Source organism: Bactrocera dorsalis, chromosome 2 (genome assembly GCF_023373825.1).
Source record: "Bactrocera dorsalis isolate Fly_Bdor chromosome 2, ASM2337382v1, whole genome shotgun sequence".
Classification (NCBI taxonomy): Eukaryota; Metazoa; Arthropoda; class Insecta; order Diptera; family Tephritidae; genus Bactrocera; species Bactrocera dorsalis.
The window spans coordinates 83,661,155-83,679,530 of NC_064304.1; the positions used below are offsets into that span (position 1 = coordinate 83,661,155).

Here is an 18,376-nt window from a genome sequence, read left to right on the forward strand (position 1 = left end):
ATTGCCGGAAAATCCCTAAAAGCGGCTCTTTTCTTTTTCCCATAGAAACGAATGGATGTTTGTTTATTAGCAACGCTAAGGGAACGACTGAACCCATATTAATGAAATTTGCAGAGAATGTTCTGCGTGGATTGGGGAAGGTTTAGAAATAAAAAAAACTGGATGTCATTCATGAGGAAAAGTCGGAAAATTGAACAATTCCAAAAAGTTAATTTTTTCCATACAAATTTTTTATTCAATTTTTTTGTTTTGGTTTTCAATTATTTAAATCTTTCAAATTTGGCGTTTGCTTCAAAAATTTTTTAAAATTATACAGTGAAAATGTTATGTGTTTTTCACATAAAGTGATCCATTATAGATTGAAATTTGTCACGATGCCATGAAGAGGTCGCGCTAATATCGGTCGGCGTTCTTTTTGGCATCAACACATTAGCAGCCCAAGGCACATGAACGAGTGCTCCCAGGATGCGATGACATTCGTACGGTATTATGGGTCGCGATCAATCAGAAAGCGATCGTCACGATGTCACAGCAAGACTTTTCAAGCAACAGCTTCGATGGACATTATCTTGAAGCAACGCATATACTATGGTGCTGTTAGATGCTAGATGTACCCTGTTGAGTGACAAAAGAGAGGTTTGCCGCACGCACACATTCTTCTTTGGATGGTGGAAGGTGATTACATCAAAACTCATATCAATGTTTAGTATTGCAGTTTGGTGTAATCTATAAAATACGTTTGTAAGTACGTCACCAAGGGAAGCAAAGTGGCGTTTATTGGTCTTGAACGATACGGTCGATACGTGAACTGCAATAAAGCGCTTTGTAGGATATTTACTTTTGCAATTCATGAACGGTTTCCGATTGTTGTGTGTCTCGCAGTTAATTTGGAGAATGGCCAAAGAGTGTATTTCAACCCAGAGAATACAGTATAGCCAGTGGAAAACATCGAGAGCAACAAAATTAACATTGACGAGTTTTTTCTCAACTTTCGTCAGTGATTCGTTTGTGAGAACATTGCTCTATTCCAAAATACCTTGGTACGAATTTACACAATCCACCCGAAAAACGACGATTGTTTCTATCTTCGGTCTATCTTTAATGTACGCGGTTCAACTTTATTTGAGTCATTGTTTACTGTGAATGGTATATGGGAATATGTGAAAGTTTTGGAGAAGTAAGCCAGCAATTACAAATGCTGGAACACGTTAATCACTGGAATGAAAATGAAGTTCGCATACTTTTCGATATAAACATCGACATTGTCAAAGACATTTTACATCGTCTTCGCTAAAAATTGGAAATGGTACAATAACGGTTGATACTTCCGGTGGTTCGATATCAATTCCATCTTCCCTTTATCAATTCACGAAAGATGAACTCATCACAAATGTTCGGACATTGGCCAAATTATCGTAACTACGATTCCTTAAGTGCACGTGCAATGTTAGCTGCCAAAAATACCGATGTTTTTGACTTCAACTGAAAGATTTAAAGTCAAATTCCGGGAGACTTGCGCTCATACAAATCGATCGGTCGTATGAAGACGACGCCGTGAATTATCCAGTGGTAGTACTAAATTCTTTAGACAGGCTTGGTATGCCACCGTATCATTTGCGTCTCAAAGTAAGATCCGTCGTTATTATATTTCGCAATCTTCAAGCGCCGAAAGTGTGTAATGGAACCTGACTGATTGTGACGCACCTATCGAATACAAGGAGGAGAATGCTTGATTCTACGAATTCTTTTGAGGTCTAAGGATTTCTCTTTTAAGTTCAAACGTATTTCGTTTCCAGTGAAAATTGAATTTGAGATGTCAATCAACAGGACCTAAATATAGTCGCATAGTGTGAGGCATAAATTTGGAAATACTATGTTTTTCACACGGCCGTGGCGTGCTCACGAGTTGGAAAACCATCTTTTCTGTACACCGGAACAGAAACCGAAAAATGTTATTTATAAAGCTGCGTTACATTGAAAAAAAAATGAAATGAGAAATTTAACTTTCTTTTCATTACAAACCATATAATTTCACGCAGGACAACGGCTGCGGGGTCAGCTAGTATATAATATATGTGGGACCGACAGACAAACGTAAGACGACAAGAAGTGGACGTAACTTTTAACACTTACTACTGTCAAATGCGACACTGCAAATCTGGCGGACATGAAAACATAAGGACGAAGATAAAAACGAACTCACAGTAGCGCGCAAATGATGATAAGGATTAATTCCAAACTGTAAATAAAGGAGCTTTTATAGCGGTGGTTTTAATATATTGGGTTGTGAAAAAAGTCTTGCGGTATTTTCGCTAGTTGGCGCTGAAAGCGCGTAGTTCTAGTTTTATTCGTCGCATCGGGTCATGCTATACCTTTTTGGAAAGCACTAACACGTGTGTGATTGATTGTCGTTTCTTTTAAGTCGTTCGTAAGTTATAGCGTCGCAAACATGGATCAAAATTAAGAGAAAATGCGTCATATTTTACAGTACTACTACGATAAAGGCAAAAATGCATCTCAAGCCGCCAATAAAATTTGTGCAGTTTATGGACCCGATACAGTTTCCATTTCCACCGCAAAACGATGGTTTCAACGTTTTCGTTCTGGTGTAGAGGTAATCGAAGATGCGCCACGCTCCGGAAGGCCTGGCGTCGAAAATTGCGATAAAATCGCTGAATTGGTCGAAAGACACCGGCATAGTAGCAGCCGTAGCATCGGCCAAGAGCTGGGCATGAGTTATCAAAAACTCATTTCAATTTCAATAAAAAAAATTCAATAAATATACCGCAAGACTTTTTTGACAACCCAATATATTTCTTAAAATGATAAAAACATCTATGCATTGTGACAAAACTATTATAGTTAGATGTATGCTGTTGCAACATATTTTGTAGATAATTTTACGATCTGAAAACATCATAGGCGTATTTTCATCTGCGAATCAAATATACTATATATTTCGGATATCTAGCATAATTGTAAACATTTTATGTATTAAGAAGGATTTTTACCAGAAATAGTGTGCTTATTCTTTTCAATTTTATAAAGATAAAGCATATATCGTATTTTATTAGAGAGTGTACAACTGCTGGCGTACGTCGATGACATCGATATCATTGACCATAAACACCGCGCCGTTCTGCTTACTCAAGGTTGGGTCTGATTGTCAACGAGGACAATATGAAAAATCTCCTGTCAACAAACAAAAAGTCTTTGCATTCGCGACTTGGCTCTCACGCCACTGTTTACATTCATTACTTCGAAGACGTAGATAATTTCATCTATATTGGAACCAGTATTAACACCAACAACAATGTCAGCCTTGAAATCCAACGCAGAATAACTTCTGCCAACAGTTGCTTCTACGGATGAAAACACTCTAGCTTTGAGAATATTCCATTGTTGGAAAGACCAAGTGGAGGAGACCTGGTTACATTTGGAATCTCCAATTGGCGCCGAACAGCGAAAAAGAAGACCGACTGGAATAAAAAATAATAACCCATATATTGGCTGATATATCCGGTATAATGTCAGCTATTAGATAAATGGGGGCTAAGGAAAGTATGGTGTCGATTCAACCACTTTGAAATATAGATAAAATATTATTAGTACATCTAGGAGGTATATATTGGACTATGATTTCGTAAACACTAATTGTTGCCAGTTGCAATCTGACATTTCAGTTGGAAAAGTTTTATTTTTTTAGCATAATCAATCACACAGAACGTTTTGTCATTTTATGAATTGTTTTGTAGGAAAATTTCATGCTCCAAAAAAATGGTTTACTCTGAACATTTTTCGGTGCGATCATTTTTCCAACATTTCGACGTGGATTATCACTAACAATAATACTCGATGAACTAACTCTTTGTATGCTATGAAGCGCACCATCCTAAGAAAAACTGTGAAAAATCTGGTCATAATCGTTTTTTGGTCGCCCAAAAATTCCGAGCCAGTAAACATCGATGCCGTACGTGTACTGATAATGCAAGACCGTCATGTAACATACCTTCAGATAGAGGCATTCGTATTCATTTTCTCCCATCAGCTACATTCTATTATTGCCTGAACACTGGCCGTAAAAAAGGTTTGTTTCTCGTTGGATCCAGCACAATTTGACAATCGCTCAAAAAAGGCTCGTGTGGATTTGTGTAAAGAAATGCTGAAAAAATACGATCGCGGTGCTTCAAAAGACGTTTATAACATCGTCACAGGTGACGAATCATGGATCTATGCGTATGAGCCCGAAACAAAACAGCAATCAACCGTGTGGGTCTTCCAAGACGAGCCAAATCCAAAGAAATAAATAAAAATTTTAGTTGATAAATATGCCTATTTTTAGTATTAGGCCAGGCAAAAAGTCAGCTATAGCAGCCCACGTATAGTCCACTTTTTCAGTGTCCCGATATATTCATTGGTGCTTGATTTGTAAACTAGAAAGTGAAAAAATCAGTTCAAAGGTAAGGTTGTTTTATACATATGTATATATGTATATAAAAGCATATATCTATCTCGATTAGTTTTGGGTGACACAAACAACCGTTAGGTAAACAAAAGTAATATACTTTGTAGCAACATGTTGCAAAAGTTGGAAAATGTATACCTTCAGATATTACTAATACATTTTGGTACAATTGATACGAGAATGGATCCGATTGACAAAAGAACTATAACACATGTAAATGCCCTTTTACATTTCTTGTATAGACATTTGCAATACTTTTAATCGTTTTACAGTTATATGTAGTGTAACAATTACTACATTTTTTCATTTCGCAAATAATATTTGTTCTGCAGAGTTCTACTTGTCAGCGCTTTTTATTGCAAGCTGTAAATATTGTACATTCGTAGTTATGCGAATATTGCACCACACGGCGTATGAGTAACATTATTATTGAGGCGAAGGTATGCCATTGCGGCATAAAGTCGTTGGGTACTTGTAATTTATTAGGTGTGAATATTATAAAAGCCACTTAAACATATTGGCAGCAATGAGTTTCATGCTTTCTGGGTCACAAAAACAACAACAACAACATTCTTTATCAGCAGATTGCCACAGGTACAGGCTTTAGTGGCTGCATCCACGCAGAAAAGCAAAACGCTTAAATTGCCAGCTCCACATACGCTGTTTATGCATATTTACGCTTCCATTTCCATTTACATTCGCAACTCAATCTCCATCTCCTTCTCGATTGGGGCACAATATGGGCGCTGGCGCAGTCAATTTGCTGTGCTGGTGTTGCAAGTTGTATTATGTACGCCACATATACTCGTCGCATAAAAACTAATTTATTGATGCCTTGTTGCAATCTTTTTAACAGCGACCACATGTTGCCTTGCCACAATCATTGCTGTTGTCATTCGTATGCTCTCTCTCTCCGTCTATTTGGCGGCAATGTTTATTGCAAGCCATGTGTGTGCGTGTGTGCATGTATGTGTGCTGTACGTGCGGCTTGCGGCTGTCGCTGTTATTAACGCGCCAACCAACCAGCCAGCCAGTTAACTCAACTGCTTTCGTACTCCCAGCTAGATACCGTTATTTGGTTTAAGTGTGTTTGTGGTCGGGTCGCCAGATGTTGCAACATTGCCACAGGCTCATATTGTAGCAACGTATTGTAACGGGTGATTTTTTGAGGTTAGGATTTTCATGCATTAGTATTTGACAAAATGACGGTGGGATTTCAGTTGAAAGAGAAGGTGCTCAAAGAGTAAATTGACATTTATTTTTCATAGAATTACTAACGAGCAACGCTTGCAAATCATTGAATTTTATTACCAAAATCAGTGTTCGTTCAGAAATTTTTTATCGACAAATTTTGTTCAGCGATGAGGCTCATTTCTGGTTGAATGGCTACGTAAATAAGCAAAATTTGCCGCATTTTGGGGTGAAGAGCAACCAGAAGCCGTTCAAGAACTGCCCCATGCATCCCGAAAAATGCACTGTTTGGTGTGTGGTTTGTACGCTGGTGGAATCATTGGACCGTATTTTTTCAAAGATGCTGTTGGACGCAACGTGTTACGGTGAATGGCGATCGCTATCGTTCGATGCTAACAAACCTTTTTGTTGCCAAAAATGGAAGAACTGAACTTGGTTGACATGTGGTTTCAACAAGATGGCGCTACATGCCACACAGCTCGCGATTCTATGGCCATTTTGAGGGAAAACTTCGGACAACAATTCATCTCAAGAAATGGACCCGTAAGTTGGCCACCAAGATCATGCGATTTTAACGCCTTTAGACTATTTTTTGTGGGGCTACGTCAAGTCTAAAGTCTACAGAAATAAGCCAGCAACCTATTCAGGCTGTTGGAAGACAACCCATTTCCGAAAGAAATTCGGGCTATTCCGGCCGAAATGCTCGAAAAAGTTGCCCAAAATTGGACTTTCCGAATGGACCACCTAAGACGCAGCCGCGGTCCAACATTTAAATGAAATTTATCTTCATTAACGCGCCAACCAACCAGCCAGCCAGTTAACTCAACTGCTTTCGTACTCACAGCTAGATACCGTTATTTGGTTTAAGTGTGTTTGTGGTCGGGTCGCCAGATGTTGCAACATTGCCACAGGCTCATATTGTAGCAACGTATTGTAGTTGCCTGTAAAGGGGAACTGCGTAAAAAATAACAACAAAATGACGGTGTGAATGTAAGTAGAAAGCGCAAGCTGATAAAAGTGTAAATTAAATTTTTATTTTTATTGTTTCTTCTTTGTTGTTGAGGTTTTTGGCGTTTCTTTCGATATCTCCTTTTCTTGCTATAAAAATGTTGCGCAGAAAAATTTGTATTACCATATTGAATTTCTTTCACTAGGAATTTACGATTTTGCGTAGTGTGAAGATTGAGAATTTATTCTTCAGTCAATTAAGGTTTCTTCTGATTTTCTACTTTTTTAAAAGAAATTTTTAAATTTTTCCTTTAAGGAACAAATTTTTATTACATTTGATTATTTAAAGCTTTTTCTGGATGTCTATCCAAGCGGCAATCTTTTCATGGAAACGATATGTTAATCTGGTAGGCCAATAAGCCACGCTTAGACTAGCTAGGCCCCTTGCGATACCACATGGAGTTCAGTTAATAGATCCATTAAGAGTAGTCTTCTCCTGCGCTTAACGCGAATTTTAACAGACTCTGCGGCCTCACAATCGATACATTCCACATTGTATCCCACTCTGTACCATTGCAAGTGCACAAGAGGTGCTCCATTGTTCCCCTGGTCCATTGCTCTAGACATTTCCTGAAATCTTCTCGTTCTGTCAGCAAGCGAGAGGTGCCGCCAGACAGTAAACAGTTAGTATTATCATCACGTTCTACAGTCTCTTCTATCGAGTGCTAACAAGTATTTTGTGTACTTCCGCTCTATCGTTTTGCAAATGAATTTTGCAGTTTCGTACCTAGGTAGCTCGTTCCATCGCGTTTTGATTTTCTTTACTATTGTAGAGGTTTACTTGGAGTGCCTTCAGCTCTTGGTTTTGGACCATCAGACTGTTGAGAGGGTTCTTTTTCCACCTTCGCCTCGTCTCCCATCGACGTTTGGACATCACAGTCCACTTCGTTCTGTTTTTGTTCTCCATTTTGAGTTTTGGAATTGGGGGGTCTGTACCCTTAGCGTTTCTTACCTACCTCCAGGTACCACATTAGTAATGACCGTTGTATTACCCATTCAATTATTTCTGAGGATGCATATAAAGCAATCCAACATAAGGGGATAATTAGGAAAATATGTCTGCCTTCGCTAGGAACCGCCTACTTACAATGTAAAGACTGCGATAGGAACCAGCATGGGATCTGGACATTGCAAGCAGCGACACCCATTGCTCAGTCGGCATCGGCGCGGATGATATAGCTAACAGGACTTTCTGCCGACCCATGAAAGTGATAACTTGAGTAAAAGTGGAGACAGTTGATGTGATTAGTGCTATAAAGGGAATAAATCGAACCATTGCCACCCCCACAAAATGCAGTTAACCGAAAAATTTTATGCATTGGTGTTACATAGCAGTAGTCGAACCCCTCTTGCTTTACGGTACTTAGGTATGGTGGATTGTTGTCTGCAAAATCTTATACAGTAAACCGTTGGGCCGGATAAAGCGATTCGTTGTTCTCTGTATAACGGGACCGCTAAGCACCACTCCAAGATGCATAAGAAAGGTTACTCAACATTTCAAGTCATGTTAAAAGAAGGTGGAGCATGGATCGATATAAGCGGATCAAAATGGTTAAAGAAGTGGGAGCCGGAATCTGTTGTTTGAAGCTGTATTTAGAAGCAGGGCGGCAGTAGATGCCGCGACTACTGGCGGCATAAACATATACTGCATTGCAGGCCATACAGGAATTCCGGAAAACGGAAAAACTAATAAGATTACGAGTACAGTAAATGTATAAGTCGATACACAGTGAAATTTTCGAAAGGTCTGACAGACGTATCAAGGTGAGATCGAATGTCTTGATGACATGCAAGATCCCCAAAATCGTGTGCAGGAGCCCCGAAGAAAAACACACATGCTTTTAACGATATCAAAAGAACTGCAGGTCGGTTGTAAACCTAGTGACAGGTCACAACTTACTCGTATCTCATCGAACCGAATGGCCATTAGTACATGCAAAAAGTGTTGGGAAGGAAGCATGAGAGTAACGCTGGAACAGTTTCTAGGCTTCAATCTAAGCTTATTTAGTCTAGCCGTTCTAGGAGCTTCGCAGTTCAAGAGACTGGATGAATTATTAAAGTCATATGTGGAATCGCTCTTAAAGTTCGCAAAATTAACTAAAACTGAGCCTTCATGTGGCACTCTTAAGAACCAGTAGGTCTGTATGTCGCGTGATAGCCAGTCATAATGCTGGTTACAGAACTGAAATAGATAGAGAAGTTCACGCTATTGTTATCTGCGGTTCAGCCATTGTCTTATTAAAAAAAAGTCGAGAAGAGATTGGTTACCCAGGTATGCATGAAGTGCTTGGTTCATCAATGGTATGAACAAGATCTTCCTAACTCAGACCAGCGAAAGATGAACTGCCAGCTAGCCACCTTGTTTTCTTCCAGCCAACTTTGAAGATTGACGACTTTTAAAACTTTTTCTCTCCGTATGTATGTCTATTGGTGCCCGATTGAGGGTCTTCTTCTTCTTCTTTATTGACGAAGACACCGCTTACGTGGTTATGGCCGAGTTTACAACAGCGCGCAATTTGACGCCAATTGGAGATTCCAACGAAGCCAGGTCCTTCTGCACCTGGTCCTTCCAATGAAGAGGAGGTCTGCTTCTTTCTCTGCTTTCCCCGGTGACTTATAGAGTTTGGTTTTTGTTCGTCGAGAGATGACTTTACTTCTCATTTGCCTAACAAGTCCTACATTGAGGCTAAGTAGGAAGGCTTAGTTGTATTGTGCTATACCGTGGGAGAACAGTAGGGTTTTAAATGATGGAATGGTAACCTGATGTTATTGGTAAGATTGTGTATTTTTTTGCAGCGCTGTGACCAGGTGCCCAAATTTAATTATGAAGTAGACTGATCCAATTGATCCTTGACTAGCACTGCAAGTTTCTATCCGTATTGGCGCTCTACTATCGGCATTTTAAAAGAGGGAAGCCAAATTTCTAAAATTGTTAAAGACAGACAGCATATTTTTGATGTTACGAGTATGCCAAAGCTTCGGCACACACTGCTAAGTTGAAAGTTTTCATGGAAGCAAAATTTGGTGAACCGTAAGCCCCAGACGGATGACTACTGGAGAAGAAAAAGTTTCAACCCTTTTCTTTAAATTGCAGTGAGAGAATAGGGATAGTATGGGAGCATAAACCTGTCGAAATATTTTAGCCCTGTCCAAGTCCACCAATGTTGATGAGATGATAATTCACAAGCCATTATTAAGACGCTGTAACATCCTCAAATCATGTGCTCTATAGATAGGGGGAATCATTGATGTACGTTTTTTCAAAAACGATCTGACCTTAATGTTACAGTCAATAAGGAACGCTAAAGAGCCGAAAATAGTGATTTTTTCGTGCTTGAATAGAAGGATGTTCATGTGGACGAACTTTGAATCCAATAAGAAGGCGCTATACAGTGAAAGACACAATCAGTTTATTGAAGGTAACTTTTGGTGAGCAAATTAACACGCGTCGTAGGACTATGACGTGACCTCCAAGATCAGGCGATTTACCACCTCTGGTATATTTCTAGTGGAATTGTGCGAATTTATTTGTCTACGTAGATTAGACCGAGACGAATGAAGCCTTGGTATAATGTTTGGCACGTTATTGCCGAAATGCGGTAACAGGTCCCGGTTTGTGCAGCAACGAAGTGGTCGAAAATTGGTCCTCTCGGATGGTGTTTATTCGAGCCAGTCTCTGGAGTAACTTGCCCAAAATCATTTTTAAAACATAATGCCGAGCCTTGATATTTATAATAAAGGTAAATTCTTGTGCATTACATTAAACTATGTGTATGTATTTTATTTCTACTGGAAAATCACATTTTTTCTTTTTTGAAAAAGTATAAATATTTTTCACATTTATTTTCCATTTCATAGTTTTTGTACATAATTAATGTAAATTTTATCTAGTTTCTAATTTCAGCCGGCACCAAGCATATTATTATCACTGTAGCGTATTTTCAGTCTGTTAGCGGCTACTTTGCTTGTTGCTGTTGCTTCTCACCGTAAAACACTACGCAAAAAGGCAGCTACTTTCAATTTAGCCACATTCATTTCCACCGAATCGCCGAAGTCTATGGAATCCAAATCAGCGGTGTGGGAATAGTCTGTGGTAGCGACGAACAAGAGAAAAGTGAATGAGAAAAAGCAAATGCAGCAATAACAATTAATAAAACGACAACAAAGAGGATAGTAATTAGCATAACTAAACGCAGAAATTCCGGTGGCTCTGCATAATTATTAAACGTAAACTTGCCAACCGGCGAGCTGAAGCACTCATAAAAGCCAACAGATAAGAATTATGAATATTTGCGCCTCAAAATATGCTACTGCCGTAGCGAAATTTTACATTTCCCGACACTGCATTGAACTACAGGCCGGTTGGCCTTTTAACTGCCTAGCGGCTGGTTGAAAGAGTGGCTGTCGCTCGACTCACCTGCTATGTTAATGACATTTTTGCCCCGTTGTAGGCTAACAGCACGCCAGGGATCTAGCTGGCCGTGAGTGAAGATGACACGCTGTAGCGCGGCGGCAGCGGTGAGACCACCGAAATGACTATTTGTTTGCTGAACGCTGGTGGAGATGTCAATGCCACTGTATGTTGCGGCATCGGCGCTTGGGTCAAAGACATCGTCACAAAGTTGTTGAAAATAATTGAGTGGCACTTGACGACCAAATGAGTGTGGTTGCGGGGTTGTCGCTTCATGGCGACGCGCAACTGTCACCTGCCGGATGACCGCTGGGTATTTGTTGTGTCTGCTATTGTTGGCCGTAGTGGTGAACCAACCGAATTCATGGCAACACTGGTAAAACCAAGGACGTGCTGCAAGCAAATGGAAATTAATTTAAATATTAATTATGTTTCGCAACTGCTGGTGCTACCGATTCAGTAGCCTGCGGTTCGTATTGTCTCGCCAGTTGGTGTACTCACTGCCGCTTAGCTGATCTGTTAGATCTGTAAATATAGACTTCATGCCTTCATATGACAAATCGATGCACCAGTCGTCGGTGTGCGCTTGCTTCGCGAACTCGGACCAAAATATGCGCCGCAAAAATTCCATGAAGCCCGTCAAGTCGTCTTCATTTGTGGTAGTTATGAGTGGCGCACAAATTTGGGCGGCGATTTGGTCGCTTTAACGTATTCATTTTAGTGAAAAAATAGATTGAGTATAGTTTACCTCTCAGAAAGTAGTCGCTTTAATACTCACTCATACAGTTGTGCGAATGTAGCAAAATAATTGCCCAGACCATTAAAGAACGCAGCACGGTCCAGTTGACTTTTTGGCTCGAAATTGTTGCATATGCGCAGAGCACTAAGAAGTTGAGAGGCTTTTGAGGACTCCAGTAGTACTGCAATACCGTTAAGTCCTCTTTCGAGCAGTTCGGAACACTCAGAACTTCCACGTCGCTGGATAACCTTCCCAACTTGGTGCATGTATTCTGAAAATATTGCTTAAATGTACCCAAAGCTAACTGGTGAAAACTTGTAATTGTAAATCTGACATAATGGATGACAACTGTAAGAAGACCCAGAATATATCTGTTCGAAGTCTATAAAGCATATTCTAACTATCTACACAAGTGAAAATCAGTTGACATAGTTCGTAGAGGATTTTGTACATATTAGCTCTGAGCGAAGAAATGCTTGTAATAATTAATTATATACCTTGTTACGTCATAACCTAAAATGAATCCAATGTTTCGAATAGCACAATGGAGAGTAGTGTTAATGAACTCTCTCCCATTAATAGCGATAAATGCTTAGATCTGCTTTCTTTTGATAGTATAGTATATTCGAATTTCAAGCTACTACTTACATCTTGTGGAAGAATCCTTAAATCTTTCTTTCTATAGTCACTAGTCAAAAAGACTATTGTGAAGACACTTGTAAAGTCTTATCTTTAGAAATAATACTTAAAGTGAGTTCTGTATAGAGTAGTTCAGGCTTTAATGTAACCATATGCCCGAGAAAATTTAAACCGATTATGACATTCATATTTACGACACAGAAACAAGACTTTTAGTTATTTTCAGAATGTATTCTTCGCAAAATTGTATTGCGACGGATTGAGAGTGAGTCCTATGAAGAACTTTTGAAAGTTATGTAACAAATAAATATCATACTTACCAAAAAAATCCAATTTGGCCACTAACGGTGCACTCGAAGCCCAACCAGCATTAATCAAATCTGGATATAGCTTAGCGAACCAAGCAACGAGACTCCCGGAGTAAGAAGCGCCAGTTAGTATGACTTTTGTGTTGAACAATTCGTCTTCATTGCTCTTTAGGTGGCGTATGAAATGAGCTAAGTCCGCTAGAGCCTGACGAGCACTTAAGTATTTCAAGTTTTCCGCACTGGCATCACTATCGATAATTGCTATTATTATTATTTTTAACCTAATAAAGTCGTGTCTTACTCCGTAGGCCAGCTTTGGCCATAGTACCGATGTTCCACATAATAAAGCATACCGTTATGTTGTCTTGCTATATCGTGCATATGCCCTGTCAAAAGGTAAGCTGGCGAAATCTCCCACTCACCGCCAACGAATATGAATATTGGGCCATGTGGCTGGAAGTAACGATCATTGCGCAAGTAACGCTGGAACATGATGAGACATTGCGGAGAATGAATGAACTTAAATAAAAGTTAGTATGTGCTTTTGTTGTAAAAGAAGTGGAAGTGAATTTTTTGCAAAATAATCGGGTTTTTGTCGCAACATTGTTTTGGTTTTTTGGAAGTTTGACAAGTATTTTATTCTGCTCAGCCATCGTCCGCAGGTAAAGTATAGGTGACTATAAGGTCCTTGTCATACACAAATTTCACAAAGAAGAATTTACTTTGAAAGTTCAGACCCCGATCGAAGCATATTTTCATAATTCATCATTTATACGGACTTATACATACATATGTATGCTGATTTTTATCTCCCTCTTTTAATCGGTTCAAGTAATATATTACAAGCAATCAAAAAACAGCTTCACTTTTTCTCATTACATTAGTTGTTCTCCCAAGCTGGTTAGGCAATCGATGCTCCCAAAGAGAAATATTATTTGCTTGTTTGAGAATCGTTTTTGTTATATTTGGATTACCATGAGTATGTTCATTGAAACGAAGCTCCGAATTACTAAGCTTGAGACGACATGTTACAACCCAACCGGTTTTCTGAGAGTCGTTTAGAAGGAGGTACCTTTTTTAGCGTCACATGATCTAGTATCGTCGGAGCCAAGAAATATTGCATAAACGTTTTTTAAAAACACGATCGAGCCCGAAAAAAAACTTCTCTTTACAATAAATCTAATTGAAAAGGCAAACTGTCTGCTTGGTCAAAGATAAACGTTTTCTAAAAGCCGGTCCTTTTTATACATAGTTCATGTAAGCTTTAGTAAGCCCTTAAATTATAAAATTCTACAGAAATACCATCAACTCTCTGCAGATTGTTGACAATATCAGGAACTGCGACCGCCAAAACTTTAGCGGATCATGTACTGAAAATTGTGATAGCTTAGTCAGTGATGCAACTAAAAGGCGAAGGGGAAAATATACCGTTACAGCAGAGGTATTTCAGCTTACCATTAACCAAGTTTTGTTGTTTGTCACATCAAATTGATCCAACTTCTGCTCCATCCACAACTCTTGCACCAAATCTTTGTGCAACACACTCGCTGCTTGTTTCAAAGGCGGCTCTCGCAGTATTAATCGCAAATCCTTTCCGTACGGATTGATCCGTTGTTGCACAACCTCTCCTTCCGCCACGTACTCAGTGGTTAAGTCCGACCGCGCAACTTGACAAACTATCAGTGCCACAATGCACATCAACATTTGCGTGTAAATGTCTAAAATTCTATAAACTGCTGTCATGTTTTCGAGTGTTTCACCTGTGACGGTTCACTGACATTTGCGGCCGTTATTGTGACAGCACAGACCTATTTATGTCCATATTGTCATGGGGGAGATGTTTTATTCACAGTAATTCACAGCGTGAAATGCGCTTTTCGTAACACACAACGCACTTTACAGTTTGGGGTTATATATAAGCATATTTACTATATAAATACGAATAAATATGTAAAAGTATATGGCATTTGCATAGGCGTATGAGTCTTGGCGTGCATGTGGTCTGTGTGGCAACTCTCAACCCGTTTTTATCGTCCCGCATGTCATTCGACAATTTATTAATATTAACGTTACATACATACATAACTAAAGTGTACGGGTGTGTGGGTGTGTAAATATGCTATGTATAATAGAAATGTAATTAAACAAGCCCTTGTGCGCAATGCCATTAATAATTATAATTATTACCCATGGGAATTATTGTTGTTGTACAAATTAGATAGTGGGCTGCATATAAACATGTTTAAATATTCATCAAGTTCAAGTTTAAAACTGAAACAGTTATTACAATTTGTAGGTTACACATAAAAACCGGCTATGGCTGTAAATAGGTGAAAAAGTTTGAGATTCACTGAAAACACCGCAAACTAAAAGCAGATTCCTTAAAACTGTATGTTGGAAGGAGGTTTCTTTCTTTATATCTCGTACAGCAATTTTTCGTTATATTCAGAAATAGAAATTATCTACGACTTCGAAGTTATGACTGTCAACAGTGACATGTGAGGCTAGTCGGGTTTTTTTTTTGATAATTTTAAGAGAGTATGTTTTTACCAGTAAACATAAGAAGTAAAGCATAATATTTAGGGTCTGCATCTGGGTCTGTGCATCTATGAGCGCACTAAAATGATTTTTAGTTTAAGTTGATTTCCAAGTACCTTTCTGAGCTTGTAAGAATACTGGGAAACTCGACTTAGAACAAAAATAGAAGAAGAAGTGCTTGCTTGTAATAAGCCACGAAGAGAAAAAGTGCTAGATCTGTATATGGAGTTTATGTCAAGATTATCCCGAGGAGAAGATTCATTCCATATTTTTTTAATACCAATTATAAAAAGGCCCAAGGGAAATTTCTACAACCATAATAAAGAAAGGAATTTAATTGATTTATTTCGGGCCCATACCCATACAAGTAGTACACATGAGCTTTATAAGGGGATACGTCATTGTATCTAATCACTTTGAAGTCGACGATAAGATTGGTACGGTTAGTTCTGCAAATAATACTTAGAAGACCCTATCACCCTCAAACTGTCAGAATATTGAAATATACACTCGTCTTCATGTATTTAATTTATCTCTTAATCTGACGCGCTCGAGATTCGCAAAGGATCGATTTTTTTTCTCTAATCTGAAGAACTCCCCCCAACGCACCCCTCCATATTAAGGGCTCATATTTGGTAGCGGTACATAAAAAGGTGCAATGTTTCTCCCCATAAAATTTTCTGACACGCTTTAGTAACTTCGAAAATCCCCGCTCCCTTACTACTACTTCTTAACGGGTACTGACTTTTCAAAATTCAATATATTTGTTTCCCTGTTCGTTCTTTAACTGTTCTACTGTGTTTACCTTTAAGCCCTCTTTATCTCGTCTAGTCTCAGGTCTCAATGACGTTTTCCCTTTAGGTATATATTATTTTTGTTAATTACTCATGATTAGTAGATAGTTTGGTGACCCCAAAAACAAGTTCTCAAAGATAACTTCCTCGGTGACCCTGGTTCCTGGAGACTTGTAGACCAAACCGATCTCTTCTTATTTTTCCATTTTTTTCGAGCTCTTCTTTGTCGGTGCAGGGAAACTGAAAGGATTGGTTTTGGTCCCATTGGCTTGATTGTCGCCGTTTTCCCAGTCTTTTTGAGAAATGCTGCAGAGTTTACAGTTCCGGATTCGGCAACCGGCTACCGTGGGAATGACCTGTTTATATTAAGCAGGTTTATGTTATTTTTATTCCAAATTAAGTGGCGATTTTACTTATTAATGTAAACCTCGAGAATAGTCAACTGAATTATAGTTTAACTGTAATATACATATATAAAAGCAAAAACAATCTTTAAGTATAGAGTAGACCAATATTCTTCTAAAATCATATTTGTTTCCTTTGACGGCTTAACGAAGCGAGACCAATTCATAAATACCTAAGAATAAGGTAGAGCATATTTATGCTAGAGATTTCTCCTAAAATCGCTTCAGTTGGGTAGTCGAAAAAGTCTTTTCGTATTTTGTCAATTAATAGAAGCAATATGTACTGACGCGATAACAGAGTACTTGGACTTTAAGGACTACCATAACTTGGAGGCCTTCAATGGTTAAACTATATGTAAATTGCAACTTTCTACTAAGAAAATGCAATATCATCATTTACTTGCAGCTAAACCTCATTTTTCTAATTTCGGAGAGCATACTCGAAATAGCGGAAAATTTCACAATAGAAAACTGGGTCCACACGACCGCAGATGTCACGTTCAAGTATGGATCCGTACATTTCCTCCGTTATAGCCACATGTGTGCTGTGTGCATATAGCAAAGCCACACCGACAAATGCCATCAGCGCCTACCACTTGCCATTTCTTGGTTTGCGTTAACTCAGTTATATTTTTGTGGTTCTTTCGCCACACACACATCCATACATACCTATGTTACATCGCAGACCTACATTCAGCTTATGTGTGAGTTGGAAATGCGCGGGCGGAAATGCACTCAGCAGCGAATCAGAGTTGCCGCCACAACACAATGCGTGTGGGCGGCTGAGAAGGGGTGGCGTCAGTTTTAATGCAACTGGTTGACTGTCTACACATATATGTACATATGTAAATGCATATGTGTGGGTGTGAGGGTGTTGGAGCCATGCTCAGTTAGCTTAATGCCGTGTTCATTTGCGTAAATACCGTTAGCGTGTGGGTGCTTGTTATTTGTTGCCACCAGATGTGTTGGTTTACAGGCTTAACTTATGCTTAGCTCCCTGTCAATTGGTCACTGCATGCCCTCGTTGCTGTCGCAACCATTTTTTCCACTAATTTAGAACGCTTTTGTGTTGTTGCTTGGTGTGTGGCATTTGGAATTTGCCATTACCGGCATTTCTATGGCGGGCATTTAGTTTTTATGGCAGAGTACCCACTGTGCAGTGTTAAATTGCGAAATTTGCATAAATTTTCCGCAATTCGCTTTGTGTGGAAATGGTTTTAGGTGAGGCTTAGACACATAGACTATGACATTCATAGCGGACATAGAGTAAGCGTATTAAAGCTTAGAAGGTTTTGTTTTTACCTTCATATATTGTAAAAATGTAGACAGTGATAGGTTCATCTCCAACTGGTCTTTCTAACAGAGTAGAAGGCCTCCTATTTCTCTGTTTCCCCCGGTGGGTACCGCGTCGAATACTCTCAGAGCTGGAGTGTTTTCATCTACGACTTCGAATTTTGAATGTCAAAAGTGACGTGGGAACAATGATGTCAATATCATCCCTGTACACCAGCAGCTGTACACTCTTATAGAAGTTGTACTTTCTCTATTCAGCTCTGTAGCTCGATTTTTTTTTCCGGGAGTAGATTGAAGATTGGAAAGATCGTTTGGTATTGTACACAGCCGTATTAGTTTTGCGGCTATACCAAATTCAGACAAAGTGGCATAAAGGTAGCTCCTTTTCGTGCTGTCAAAGGAAGTTTTGAAATCGACGAAGAAGAAGTGTGTATCTATTCTCTTTTCACGAGTCTTTTCCAAGATTCTGGTCGGTTGTTGATTTTACAGGCCTAAAGCCACACTGATAAGGTCCAATTAGTTTGTTGACGGTGGGCTTCAGTCTTTCACACATTACGCTCGATAAACCTTATTATATACGATGTTG

The 18,376-nt window shown here is 39.1% G+C and overlaps 1 protein-coding gene across 1 annotated transcript; it reads right to left on the bottom strand.

Moving 5' to 3' along the window:
• Positions 1 to 10,537: 10,537 nt before the first annotated feature.
• LOC105228573 (putative serine protease K12H4.7) lies at positions 10,538 to 14,683 on the bottom strand. The gene is made up of 7 exons (XM_019991120.3): positions 14,217 to 14,683; positions 13,063 to 13,244; positions 12,774 to 13,009; positions 11,854 to 12,085; positions 11,577 to 11,776; positions 11,082 to 11,468; positions 10,538 to 10,752 (listed from the first exon to the last, which is right to left on the bottom strand). The coding sequence occupies exons 1-7, from the start codon at positions 14,502 to 14,504 to the stop codon at positions 10,646 to 10,648; spliced, it is 1,632 nt and encodes a 543-aa protein (XP_019846679.3). The 5' UTR covers positions 14,505 to 14,683; the 3' UTR covers positions 10,538 to 10,645.
• Between the last annotated feature and the right edge of the window lie 3,693 nt (positions 14,684 to 18,376).

What these genes read in the sequence shown, in the direction of transcription:
- LOC105228573 (XM_019991120.3), bottom strand. Translation starts at nt 14,504, where the DNA reads ATGACAGCAGTTTATAGAATTTTAGACATTTACACGCAAATGTTGATG. An exon ending in GGCCAAATTGGATTTTTTTG is followed by an intron (nt 12,086 to 12,773) that starts GTAAGTATGATA and finishes CAATATTTTCAG; the next exon opens with AATACATGCACCAAGTTGGG. An exon ending in AACAGATCAGCTAAGCGGCA is followed by an intron (nt 11,469 to 11,576) that starts GTGAGTACACCA and finishes ATTTGCTTGCAG; the next exon opens with CACGTCCTTGGTTTTACCAG.